The sequence below is a fragment of the Zonotrichia albicollis genome, chromosome 2 (assembly GCF_047830755.1).
Source record: "Zonotrichia albicollis isolate bZonAlb1 chromosome 2, bZonAlb1.hap1, whole genome shotgun sequence".
In the NCBI taxonomy this organism is placed as follows: Eukaryota; Metazoa; Chordata; class Aves; order Passeriformes; family Passerellidae; genus Zonotrichia; species Zonotrichia albicollis.
Window position 1 is genome coordinate 115,973,168 of NC_133820.1, and position 14,153 is coordinate 115,987,320.

A 14,153-nucleotide genomic window follows, 5' to 3' on the forward strand; every position below is an offset into this window, starting at 1 on the left:
CAGGTATGGTGAACCCTTTGGATGAGTCCCTAGACATTACAAATTTATTTCTAATTTATATTTCTAAACTAATTATTAAAGAATGTGTTCAGAGCAGGCAGCAAGCAGCTGAGGGGCGCCTGCAGTGCCAGGTGTAGATGGAGCTCTGGTGGCAAGAGCTGGAGGCAAGAAGCCACTGCTGACCCTCTGCAAAACCAAAGGGCACAGGGACCTGTGGCACAGACAGGCACATGGACACTCCAAGACACAGCAGGAGCCAAGGACTCAGCAAGAAGAGCCCAGACTTTCCCATACACTCAGATAATAAGGGCACAGAAGCCAAGGGTTTCCTTTGTTGGAGATACCTTCTGGAGGCTCTCACCCCAAGATGTTATTTTGTTCTTGTATGATTAAATTGTTTGAAGGATCCAGATGTCTGAGGCTGTGCTGTGGGAAACCAGGGGTTGAGCCAGTAGGGAAGCCCAGTCTGACTGAGTGTGGAGTGTGGAGCTGCCAAGGCTCAATCCCAGCTCTGGTGGTGTGAGTGTGACTGCCAGAGTGGCTCCTGGTTTCTTTATATTAATTAGAAACATTTTATAGTTCCAATACACATTTCTAATGGAATTTATTTAATTTCTTTTGCACAAGTGGGCTATGGCATCATGCTGCTGAGGGTGCCTGGCGTCATGCTGGACCTTTCAGATAAACTCTGCTTCAGGTGGTGAGAAAAGAGCCCAAAGCAATTAAAAACATAAGAGCACAAAAAAAAACTGTGTTCATTTATTGATCTAGATGGATTGTATTTTAAAAACCATATGCCTTCATCACAAATTATGGCTCATTGTGCCATTTCAAAATGAAAATATTGCAAAGGAAATAATTTCAATAATTAAGAACTGCCTGGAAATATCTGTATAAACTGGCATCCATGCCAGACTGAAGTGTTATTTTTGTGCTGAGGAGTTTCAGTTGTCCACAGATGAGATTTTTTTTCTTCTGTTTTATATCTTTTGTGTCTTCTACATGGAGAAAAAAATGAAAAAGCCTGGCTCTACAACCATACAATAACTGGGAAAATCAAGCTCTTTTCCCTACACTATATAGACTTTGTGTTAACTGTGACTATGTTGAGGTTGTGAAGTAGTTCCAGAGAAGGAGGAAACTTGGAGCTTGGTCTCCATGGTTTCACCTTTCTTAAGGCACCTTATATAAATTCCAGGTGGCTGTCTTCTGGGACATTGTATTTCGCTTTGTGCTTCTCAAAGAGCTCGGACAACTCTTTTAGGTATTTTTCATGGAGTTGATCAACTTCTTCATCAGAGGGTTTGTGCTTCTTCTGCACTGGAATTGGCTTCCCAACTGGAAAAGAAGTACAGGTGTTAGGAAGAGCCAGTGTCAGGCATCTCTGAACACTTTGCTCACCCTAGCCCAGAGCTGAGGTCAGCCCATCCAGGATGGACAGGTCAGCGTGCCCAGGTATTTCCTGGAGCCTGGGAGAGAGCACAGCCAAGGAGGGATGGTGGCTCAGATCCTGACCAAGCTCTTGATCTCCAGGATCACACTGGTCCTTGCCTCAGTTTACCCATCTGCAAAGCTGGCTAATGTCAAAGACCCTCTGTGTAGCCTTTTGAAGTAAGAAGTGCTGTATCCCAGTGCAGTCCCAAGAGCTGCTTCTCACATCTCAGATGTGCTGCAGATAAACACAATGTAAAGACAGGATAATATTTGGATTGGGTTTTCCAAGTTGTTTCCACATGGCCCTGGGAATCTGCATTGCAGATTGCAGATGGGGAAAGTGAGGAACAGGGAAGCCCCGCACTATTTAAATACACTTGCAATGAAGGTGCTTCCACTTTGCTCAGATTAAAGATTCTGTGAAATATCTGATTTTTATTAGGAACCAAGTACCTACTCATCTTTTAAAAATCACATTTTATTCAGCAGCAAATCTAGTTATTTTGATTCCTGTCTTTAGAAGAGCCTTTCCATCTCCCAGAGCTATGAGGAGCAGGGGACAGTGAAGATCCATGAGGTACTTTTGCTCTGGTCTCTTACTCAAATTGTTTTTGTCAAGTGACGGAGGGTTTCAACATGTTATCAGGCTATTCTTCATCCAATTAGTGAAGAGCCCATGTGATACTACACAGCTCATAAAACCATTGAGACAATCCAAACAGGTTCTAATACAATTAGAAGTAATTGCTCATTGTCAAACTTAATCAGTGGTGTAAGCTCTAATTCACAGAGTATCAGCCACATCGGTGGACCAAGCATGGAGATGTTAGAAAACTTATTCAAAACCAAAGATTTTCTTGAAATCTGGTCTCCCACGGACATGGTCTCTGGCCAAAATGGTTCATCTTCCTCACATGCAAGTGGGTTTGGATTTGCAGATGTGTCTGCACAGAACAATGAGCAAAGCTGCAAACTGCTTGAGTGTTTGGAGAATCACGGAATGGTTTGGCTTGGGAGTGACATAAAGATTATCTCATTCCACCCCCCTACCTTGAATAGGGACACTCTCCACTAGACCAGGCTGCTCTAAGCCCTGTCCCAGCTGCCCTTGAACACTTCTAGAGAGGAGAGGCAGCCACAGTTTCTCTGGGCAACCTGTGCCAGGGCCTCACAGCCAAGAATTTCTTCCCAATATCCATTTAACCCTGACATCTGGTTACTCCATGCCCTTTTCCAAAATCCCCCTTCAAATTCCCTTCAAATTTGCCCTTTCTTGGAGGCCTTTAGCCACTGGCAGAGGCTCTAAGGTCTCCCCAGAGCCTTCTCTTCTCCAGGCTGAACATCCCCAGCTCTCCCAGCCTGTCTCGCAGATGCTCCAAACCTTTGGAGCTTCTCTATGGTTTCCAGCACCTCCATGTACTTCTGATGCTCTTGCCTTAGAACTGGAGGCAGCACTGCATGAGAGGGTCTCCCCTGAGTGGGGAAGAGGAGCAGAATCCTCTCCCTTGACCTGCTGGTCCTACTTGTCTTCCTAAAACTGCCTTGGCAGATGTTTAATGCAACCCTACTGCAGTGTTCTTTGTAAACACATTGTGGTGTTGGGGCTGTCTGCATCTCACAGGAGACATGAGCTCGGCCACATTTGCTCTGGGGCTTTTCACAGCACAGCCCAGATGGGCTGGGATCTGTCATGACATCAAACCAGATTGCCAAAACAGTGAGACACAAGAACAGTTTGGAACGCTGCTTTGCAGCACATTTCTAGCCTACCACTACTTGTGCTCTCTGGCAGAGGCTCCAGCCTGGCAGGAGGATGACACAGCCCAGGGACTGTCCCTGTTTCCCCAGTGTAGCCGGCCAAACTGGGTTCTGTGGATGGACTCACCCACAGTGCAGATGGGCCGCCGGTAGGGTATCACCCCAAAGCTGTACTGGAAGATGCCTCGTGCATGGAAGAGGGGAAGGGAGATGCCCATGATCTGCTGGAGAAAATGCTGAATCCTCCGCAGCCAGGAGCCCTGGGGATTCTTCACCTGATCAAAGACATCATTCTCCCCAAAGGAAAAGGCAGGGATCAGGGGGGTGCTGCAGGGGATAAAAACCAATAGGGTGTCATGATTAGCAAAGTCCATTCCAAAACCCTTCATTCTTCTCCAAAACAGAAACACCCCATTAACCAGCCACAGAGCCGAGCACCCCTCCCTCATTATCCCTTGACTCCATCCCCTTCCTCACCCATTCTGGATGGCCAGGCGCACAAATCCCTTCCTGTTCTTCAGCAGCAAGGTGAAGGATCCTGGACGGGCATCCAGAGCCTCCTGGGCCCCACCAACAATGATGGCCAGCAAGTTCCCACCCCCCGGCTTCTGCAGCACGTAGGATGCACTCTCCTTGTCAGAAGGGATGAGGCCTGGAGAGCAGGGAGAAATTAAAAGTAAAGCCCACCTGTCTGTGGTTTGCTCTGCACCTTTTCCCCCCCATAATCTGTCTCTGGAGAGGTGCTAAAAATTTTATTTTCAGAGCTGAAAGCCTCAGGTCAACTCCCCTAAAAGGTGTTAGATGTGCACACAGCTCTGCTGGGTGAGAACACAATTATCTATCTGCTGTCTGGCTCAGAAGTGAGAAGTGAGGGAAAAATTTAGGAAAAAAAATAAGAATGGAAATAGCTGCACTTGAGTCCTAAAAAAAATCTGTTTCAATTTATTGTCAAGTGAGACTGTGTCCAATTCTGAATAATTCTGATGTCAGAGAAACATTTGCTTTAGGTCAAAACACACACACGTTTCAGTGCATGGTGCTAATTGAAAGTGGAATTTGATGAAGGATTTGGTCCTCTGGTATTGTTTACTTGAATAAGATAGAAATCTTTAATTCAGAAATTACAAAGCAACATTGTTTTACAATATTTTTTAATTTTAAAAAAATCCTTGTTTCAGGGGCTGAAATAATTTGCACATTAAAACCTCATTGTGAAATGGATTCAATTGACCTGAAAATTAGTTATGCACCCAACTCTGACATTACAGTGACTAAACCTTCCTTCACCTGGGTCATAAGTGTCTCATATATCTCACTGTTTGGATTTTGCACTCTCCATGTAAATACTCTGGCAGCAGGAGCCAGTTTATGAGGAAAACAGGGTAATGGATGCCCTGGGGTACATCAGATGGAACTGGATGCCTGTGTTTAGCCTACTGAATTCTGCCCACATTCAGCTGGAAAAGTGACTGTTGCCAAGCCCACTGCTGAGAGATGGAGGTCATCCTGCTGGTGTCCAAAAATCTCTCAAAAGTCTCTCAGTTGAATTTTTACCTGTCCCTTTTCCTATTCTTTTTCACTACATCTTCCCCCCTGCCACATTCCATTGCAGCAGCATGAGCTACTATTTTTATCCTCTGTCCCTGGATGTTGCTTCCCTGGAAGCAGCAGATCCTTCAGAAAGAGCATCTTTTTCCTCACAGTTTCAGGCCTGAATGTAATTTTTATGGAAAGAAATACAGGAACATCCTGGCCTGCAGCTCTCAGCATTTCTGTTCACAATTTGCTCCACATTTTGCTGTTCCACAGCACCAGCACAGTGATGCCCTGAGCACAGAGATCATTTATGGAGTTGAACAACAGGATAACAGCAAGGAGGGCAATTTTTAACTTCAGAGGTTTTGAGTTGCCATCTTGAATAGCTGTGTTCATGAATGGGATTCAATTGGCCCCAGATGAGGGAAAACAGACCCTTGACTCCTCCTCCCCATGCATTTTCACTCTGTGTTCCTCAAAAAAGCACCCACACATATTATTGCTTGCCATTGGCCCGTGCTCCTTACCTCCACTCATCACATAGTCCCTGAAGAACGGGAAGCGAAACCACAGGGAAAGCAACATCAGGTGGGGGGTGATGCCTGGGAAGAGTGTGGAAAAGCCGGATGCCTCTGTGCAGAAATTGATGAAGGCTCCAGTTGCCAGCACTCCGTGGGGATGAAATCCCACCAGGTAGTTCTGCCGGGGGTCCAGCTCTGCTGTCTTCACCAACTGGACACAGAGATGAAGCCAAAAAGTGGTCAGGGTTAGTGCTGTAACCTCAGCAGGGAGGAACACTGGCTATGCAGAACAGATATGGTGTTCCTGGAGGGGAGCGTCATGCACCCACCATGCCTTTCTATTGGAAAAGGTTAACTGGAACAACTCCCCCATTTTTCACTGAAATGCATTTCATTGCCCATATTTCCATCTCCTGCTACCCATTGGCCTAAAATGACTTTTCTAATGGCGCAGTTCATTATGTTGCCTTGAACTGGTCTAGGTGCTATTGGGAACCAATTTTGTTTAAAATGTTCTCCTATAAATTTTCTAATATGGGAGGGAAAGCAAGAAAAGGGTGATTTCTTCCACACAGTACCTCTTGATCCCACAACCAGAACAACAGAGGGAGTACATAATCACTCTGGTAGACCTACTACACAGCACAAGCACATATCCCACCCAACGACTTGGTGTGGATCAAAGGTTTATCCCATCCTGAAGCACGTGCCAGGTGATTCCTGGATGTTTTCACACATGGTAAAATGAAATCTAATTCCCAGACATCTAACAGAGATGGTTTCCTTGCCACTGGGGAAGGCCTGAAGGATGCCAGATGTTTGTTTGTGCCTGTGTTGGGTGCCCAGGTCCATCAAAGAGCAATGGATGTCTGCCCAAGGCTGTTGCAGCTTTGGCAGGATGGAACAGAGAATTCCCATACCCAGCATTTTAGGGATGGGCAGCATGGATTGCAGATACAGGGCAGCTCACGGCCAGCCCTTGAGGGCTGACTAAGCAGCTTGTTAAAATCCTCAGCCAATCTGAAAGTGATATTCAAGCCTGGGATACACCACATGGGAGAATGGGAGATATACCACAGAACAAGAGGGGATGGTTAAAGGGAGATAAGGGACAACTGGGATTTGATCTCCATTGCACTTGTTATGGACTGCCCAGGGCAGAGGAGCTGGTGTGACAAACCCAGCCTCCAGCTCTGGCATCAAGAAGACCTTGCCATGCCAACACCAGCCAGCACGTGCATAGCCCAGGCAGAATCAGGCAAAACTGACTGCTGAAATCTCTGCACCATTTCTGTGGATGCTGAGGACACTCAGAGCAGCAGGGAAGGATGAACTTTCCAAGGTTAGTCATCACATCATTTCATCACTGAAGGGCTGGTCAGACATTGAAACAAGATGACTAGGGAAGTGGTGGGACCACAGCCCCTGAAACTGTTCAAAAATATATAGATGTGGCACTTGGGAACATGATTAAGGGGCATTTGCAATAGTGCTGGGGAACAGTTGGACTCAATGGTCTTAGAGGGCTTTTCCAACCTGAACACTTCTGTGATTCTGTTATCAGGCAACTTTCCAGACAACTCAAAGGCATTTGTGCTCAAGAACAACCAGAGCCCTAGGCATTTAAGTGTCACCCCTCCAAGTACCCTGATTCCATCTGCACTCAGGGTGCAGCTAATGGTGCATGTGTTTTCCTAGAAGCTGCCAGAACTGCAGGTTAATAATGAAAGCATATTTTGCTTTCTTCCATCGTGACTCATTTTCCACCTGTCTGAAAGCACTGTTGACTGTACATGTGCCCATTCCAGCTTCTCCTAATGAGGGGAATGGACAAACCAAGTCCCACTACTGCCCAGGTGCAGAGGTCTCTAGGCAGGAACAGAGGCAGATGGCTGAATCACTAAGTGCCCACCATTTGCTCTTTTTTGAGTAATCTCAGCCTGCATCAATGTTTCCTGCATTCATCCTCAGCTTCCAAACAACGCTTCATCTCCAAGCGATTTATAAGCAGGGAAGCAAGATGTTCAGGCGTGTTAGAAACTGCTACATTTCTGGCTCTGTGCGTGCAGGGAGACACAAGAGGGCAGCCACTGAGCGGCCAAATTGCCTTGAAGGGAGAGTTTGCCTGTGCTAAGACACCACACATCTGTAAAAACACTCCCTAAGAAACATCCAGCTGCTGTGTCAGTGCTCATCCCAATGAAAGAGGAAGGAGAACAGGAAGGAAAGAACAAAGGTTAGTGTGGGATCTCAGGACCTGAGTCCTGGGATGCCGGGCCCCCGAGACCACCCTTGGGGGGCCCGGGAGTCCTGGAATGTTGCCAGAAGTGTCTGGTGGCAGGACTTTGACCCTACACGGGAGACGACACCCTTATGAAGATAAGAGGCCTTCACCGGGGTGAATGGCGAAAAGATTAGCTAATTAGAGGGTGAGAAACAGGGTTTAGGATTTATGTACAGGGGGGTTTAGAGGAGTAAGATGGAGGAATTGGGGTGTGTCCTGCCCTCCTTCTTCTTCCTCCTCCCCTCCATCTTCTTTGGCCACGGTGGCACCTTTGGATTGGTTATTACTAAGAGTACACCGAGTTATAACAATAGATGGTATTGGGGAAAAATGATAAATATTGTATACGTAACTAGGGGTATAAAGATACATGGCGGTCCGGGGGACGGCACAGTGTGCCCATGGCTGACTGCTGAGCAGATCTTTGTTCAGCTGAAAGAACATCTTTTAGATAAACAATTAATAAACATAAAAACCAAAAGAAGAACTGAAGCCTCTTCTCGTCCTTTGATACGCGGGCTGCCCCAAGGCCACCCCGGGCCTTTCCAGGCCTCACAAACAGCCGAGATAAACCGGACAGGTTAGTGCTTGGAGTGATAAGACAAGGGAGAGTGGTTTTAAACTGAGAGGGATGATTAAAACTAGCTATGAGGAAGAAATTTTTTATGATAAGAATAGCAAGGCCCTGGAACAGATTGCCCAGAGAAGCTGTGGTTTCCCCATTCCCGGAGGTGTTCATGGCCAGGTTGGATGGGACTTAGAGCAACTTGGTTTAGTGGAAGGTGTTCTTGTTCCAACAAGGATCAGTTGTAAGGCCCCTTCCAACCCAAACCATTTTGTGATTCTGTGGTAAGATATGGTCCTGGGTAACTGGCTCTGGGGCAGCCCTGCTTGAGCAGTGGGTTGGGCATGTTGACCTTCAGAGTTCTCTTGCAATGTCACCCAGTCTTTGAATCTGTGATTTTTGATGCCCTGCTCTAAGCCATGGGCAGCTGGAGGGTAGCAGCTGAGTACCTCAAGTTTTGGTGGATCTGCGTGATGTTTCTGGAAGTGCTGTCCCCTGCAGTAGCCCTGAGGAAAGAAGGTCCTCATTTTGTCACAGAGCCTGCTCACGTCTGGATGATTTGGCCAAAACTCACAGAGAAAACCAGAGAGCTTGTACAAGAGTGAGAAGGAAATCTGTAGCAGAGTAGAGACTTCGGCAAAGTCTCTAGATACCATAGGTCTAGACTCTACACTATCCTTTTCCCTCTGGAAACTCTTCAATACAGAAACTCCATCTTCCCTTCTGGGTTGTTCCCACTGCCTCACTCCTTCCCCCTCCACCTGGCAGAGGTCAGTTTCCATTTCCAAACTTCCAGGAAGGTTAATAATGTGACTCTGCACAGCCTCCCCGTCCTGCTGTCCAGCCAAACTGCCTAATGGAACTGGGTTTGAGGTGACAAGGAGTGGGACTATCCTCCATCCTGCCTCAAATGAGTTGTCTTTTCCACACCCTCTGGATGGCATTTGCAATTCCAGTCTTTATGAGTGAACTGAACATTTAATAATTGTCAAAGTACTTAAGAGTCCAAACAAGCTGGTGTGTGCATGAGCATGAGAAAACCCAGAGTTTTTCTGGTGAAATAAGAGCAGTTTCTCATCTCAGAGGTGTCTGAGGAATGCCAGGTTAATGTGTATGACGTGTGGTCTGGAAGCAGCTGTTAGCAGCTCAGGGTTGTGCTCTCCAAGCTGAGCCATGGGTTTGTTGACTTCCTTGAGATTCCCTTTGGCATGGTCAAGATGCTGGCTGATGCCTTGGCTGCTGCCAGCAGTAATGTCACAGAGAAAACGAGGGCCTTTTCAGGGTCGAGCCATTTGTCGGTGAGGGGAGACTCAGACACTCAATATGAGTGATAAGCAAATTCCGTTTATTGAAGAGAGCATCAGACACTTATACAGCGAGTAATAAGCTTATGAATATTCTGTAAGCTAAGCAATCTATTGGTTAAACTATACTATCAACTCTTCCTCATTCCTTAGGGGTTACATCTCTCTTTTCTCATGTTTCTTTCACTGTTTGTTATTATACCACAGCTAGGCCCAAAGACATGCTATCAACACAGGTGCAGGACTTGGAATTAGCCACGGCTTTGTACTCTTCCAGTCTCTAGCAGCTAAATTCCCAACACAGTAATGATTCATTCTCAAAAGTGTTATGAAGCCTTCTGGATCCCAGGTGTGGGATGATCTTGGCCTTTCTAACAAATAAAATTGTTTAGGATGGAAAAGCCCTCTAAGATCATGGAGTCCAAATGCTCCCCCAGCACCCCCAAATGCACCCCAAGACCACCACTAATCCATGTCCCCAGCTGCTATATCCACATTAACATCCCGAATAGGAGACCTGATCAGCAAGCTCCTGGCTTCTTCATTTACAATCGCCCAAACTGAGTTGCTACTGCTTTTCTATCCTTCTCTGGTCCCAAACTCTGTTTCCATGGATGTCATAGTCAGTAATCTGCTCTTAAGTAGGATAAACCTTTCAACTTTGTACTAAACAAATCCTCATGTCTGTAGCTCTCCATAGACACCTCCCAAAATCATCTCTTGCAGGATGGAACATGCAGCCAGTTTCTCTGTAAGAAGAAGCCCAACAAAGGTATCCAGGAAACCCAACCAGATCTGAAGAAGGACAAATTGTGCCAAACTGAGAAGAAGCAGGTCACCCAGCCAAGGGTGTCTGGATGGGAGACCAAAGGAAGGATAAGTTTCTGAGTACCATCAGCAGCTGCTGAGCAGGATGGGTTTCAGCTCCCAGCAATGGTGAGAGCTTGAGAGGCACAGCTGGAAACAGTGAGATCTTTGAGCCCTGGGGTTTTCTCCTGGTGGCACAATGTTAGGTCAGAGCTGCTTTTGCAACAAATATTGGAGAACCTGACCAGCCAGGTGGATTTAAATTGAGTTTGGATGGGACCTCACCACCCTCACTCCCAAAGCAGGGTAAGGATGGAAGCTCCAAATTGCTCAAGTCCTCCCTTCCTCTTGTAGGGCTTCCTTTATCCAGTGGATTAGCAGTGCAAATGGTGGGACACAGTCCTCCAATGGATCTCAGCCACTGCCCCCCTTGTAGTGGTTTTGGTTCACCAATTTCAGATTTCCCCAGTTTTGAGATTTTCCTGGCCAATGCACCAAAGAGTGTGGCGGGTTCGGTGCTGGCCAATAACCAGTGCACTCACTTCCTGCTGTGAGACAGGATTAGGAGAAAGGCAAAGCAGGCTCAAAACTTTAAAAGGGTGTAAACAAAATTTTATTAAAAGTAACTAAAAGAAAAAGGTAGTAAGAATCAAAACAAACCCTTCAGAACACTTCTCCTCCCCCCACCTTTTCCTTCCCACTGACAATGTAAAGAAACAAAACCTAAAACTTCCAGTCAGTTTACCACCTCTAAAATAGTCTTTCTGCAGAAGTCCTTCCCATTGCCACGAGCCTTCCCACAGCTTGTCAATGGGCCATGTCGACTTATGGGGTATTGTTTTAAAAATGAGCTATTCAAAGGCAAAAGTTCTCATTTATCTCTAAAATAATCTTCATCCCTGAGAATAGAGATCTTCTTTTCCTGGCGACACCACACTACTCTTATATCTTTCTCTGTTCAGACTTCTCATGGGATCACAACTGCTCTCACATCTGCTTACTTTAGCATGGAGGCCTTTGCTCTATATCAATTTGAACTCTTCATCTCCCAATAGTTTCATGCATTATAGGGAAAAAGAGTCTTTTTCTCCATAACTTAGAAGAGGATTTCAGCGCCAAGACCAAGGCATCTCCTCCTCCCTCCCCTCTGCAACTATGACAGTGAAAAGCAGCTTGAGAAAAGAAGATGAACATTAACTCAAGGATTAATAGTTTCAACAAGGGAAGCTGGACATCACTGTTATGAGATTTATAGTCCTTGCAATCAAAAGGTGGACCCATATCTGGAGAGCTGGACTTCACCAGATGGGGTACTTCTTCCTTCTTTCAGCAACTGGACCACCACCATCTGGAATACTCCTTTCTGTGATACATCCTGAGAAAAACTAAGTATTGCTCATACTTTACCATATTAATTAATAAATTGATTGCTGCTTGAATATTGGCCTAGTCAAGCTTCTCATTTATTACCGGGGGATTCTCCTTCCCCTTGCCCGATGGTTGCAGACAACTCCCATGGGATAAAATCCCAGCACCGACCCGGGGCTGCTCCCAGGGCCTGACAGGCTCGGCTGGGCCCCGGGCTGAGGTGGGTGTGTAGCCAGCAGCCAGATGCTAGCAAGGCCGGCTCCATCCGGCCTGGAGCACCCCTCTCCCTGCCCGGGAGCTGATGTGGGAAGAGGGGGAGCCAGCAGGCGGCAGGGGGAAAGGAGGCCCAGCCCCACGGCAGGGCCGGCCCGGGCCGGGACAGGGCCCAGTGGGCCCGGGGTGTGCCCCTTCTTGCTGGCTGGGAAAGAAAGAGAAAGTTCCTGGGTTTCTTTTGTCTTTAACATGTGTTTTTCACAGAGGCATGTCCAACTTCTCAGTTGTTCAACAGACTGTCCCCAAATTCCTCCCATGTCAAACTGTGACACCTCTCTTACTTAAGGACACTCCAAAACAGAAAAGAGAGGGCCAACACATGGGACAGAGAAGTTCATCAGAAAAGGATAGCATGGGGGCTTTGGGCCATTTGGCCATGCTTTGCTTTTTCCCTTAAAATCCCCCTTCTAGCCAACAGAAGGAAGCAAAGGGAACAGTCAAGACCTCTGGAAATCAGAAATTTTATTTGATGTCATGGACCATGGCATAAGTCCTTAGTTACAAATAGTACCACTCTTCTGTGAAAAGAAAGGAAATATTCCTGGCAGAAATTGGTTCACATGAACTGGAACTGTCCCCTCTACAGTGCCTTGCAACTCCCGAGAACTGCAACACACTCAAATAACCTCCATCAGTGTTTGTGACATTGTGAAATATGTTATACAATAATTTGTGCTAAAGGAAATTGAAACCACAGCATCTTGTGTACCAAGCCAGTGTCTGGCAAATAAACAATGGAGATTCAAACACCAGGAGGACACTGTCTCCCGGGATGTATGTTTCAGGGGATTTTTTCATCTGACAAGACCCCAACAGGAGGCATTTGATAGGCACCATCAGAAGTTTATGCCAGGAAGTTTTCACCTGACAGGATTCCACTGGTTCTGGGAAACGGCAGCAAGAAAGAAAAACTAGGATAATATGCTAAAATATGCTAAAGAAGAGCCCCCTTCCAGAGCCCAAAACACTGTATAAAACGGATCCCTTTGAAATGAAGCTTTGGAGACCCACAGGGACTTTGGTGCAATAGAGGCTAAATCCTAAGTCTCCCCGACCCTGATCGCCTGGCTCAGAGTCAATTCACTTGTGGCTTTTTCCAAGTTTATACTCTGATAATTTAATAAATTTCCTTAATTGTTAAATTGGAGTATTCATTTATAGCACCATGATGAGAATGAATGAATCATGGGATGAAGTCTTCCTAAATTACTTCCCAAAGCTTCAAGGCTTTAACGAATTCTGCAGTAACTCATTTCAGTTATGCTAACAAAAGCCAGTAACACCAGCAAGACCACAAGCACAGTGACAGAGGTATCTGCAGACAACACGGTCCACCTGGCACTTAGATATAACCTCAAGGCCTGTAAGAAATATCAAGGAGAAAACAGCGTGGCAAAGACCACAGGGACCTTCCCTGTACAGCATGTTCTTTCCAGGCTGCCCTGAATAAAGCTGGCATGATTATCCCTACTGGGGTGCTCTGAGTGACGACAGTAGTTGAAAACAAAATATGTGCCTGTCTTGATTTAAAAGACAAATGTCCGCCAAGAAAGGTAGAAACCTTCCTGGAACGGGAAGAAAACATCCCTCTCTCCAAATTACTGTAATTTGAAAATTCCATGGCTTTCAAGGAAAAAAAAGAAAAAAATAGAGAAAGGAGTAACAGTTCGCTGCCCCGCTCTAGAGAGGCCGAGAGAGGGAGCCGTGATCCTCTCAGCCGGCGCCAGGAGGGAAGGAAGGAAGAAAATTGTTCCTTTTGCAAACTCTGGGGCAGCGTTTGGTCTCAGCACTACAAGGAGCAGCTAGCAGAAGCAGGGGAAGCAGGCAGATGCGACCGCAGTGCCGAACTGCAGCACAGCAAAGTCCTGGAGCCGAGGACACAAAGTCCCTCCATGCCCTTATGGAAGGAGGACAGGAAGGTCGGACCCACCCGCAGCAAGTCTCGGGTCCCAGATCACAACTTGTGGTGGGTGGCATCACCACACAACTCCCGAAAAATTGCTGAATGGAAAAGCCCACGTCCCCAGCCAAAAACTCCCCATCCCCACAAAAACTCCACTGCAATGCCAGGAGACTTCCTTCTGTGTCTTGATTGCTAACTATTCACCCAAAAAAGCCACCCCCTATCCCTTCCAGCATCTCCCTGATAACAAAGGGAAGGAAGAAATTCCCTGAGAAACCTGAAAACCCACAACAGTCCTCAAAATTATCTGAGACCTTAATTTGCTAGAACGGACTCATAGCCCATGCTGTGTGATCCAAAGGTGAGAAGTCTTGCCTAAGCCAAGCATCCAGCCCCAATT

General features: G+C 46.5%; 1 protein-coding gene across 1 annotated transcript in view; it reads right to left on the minus strand.

Annotated features, from left to right (window-relative positions):
- Nucleotides 1-838: 838 nt before the first annotated feature.
- The window catches only part of MOGAT2 (monoacylglycerol O-acyltransferase 2), a 28,809-nt gene continuing 15,494 nt past the window's right edge, over nucleotides 839-14,153 (minus strand). The window contains exons 3-6 of the mRNA XM_005487159.3: nucleotides 5,256-5,460; nucleotides 3,670-3,844; nucleotides 3,320-3,519; nucleotides 839-1,338 (exon numbers count right to left, since the gene is read on the minus strand). Of these exons, the coding sequence (XP_005487216.1) occupies nucleotides 1,184-1,338; nucleotides 3,320-3,519; nucleotides 3,670-3,844; nucleotides 5,256-5,460 (735 nt within the window). The 3' untranslated portion in view covers nucleotides 839-1,183. The remainder of the gene's footprint in view (nucleotides 1,339-3,319; nucleotides 3,520-3,669; nucleotides 3,845-5,255; nucleotides 5,461-14,153) is intronic.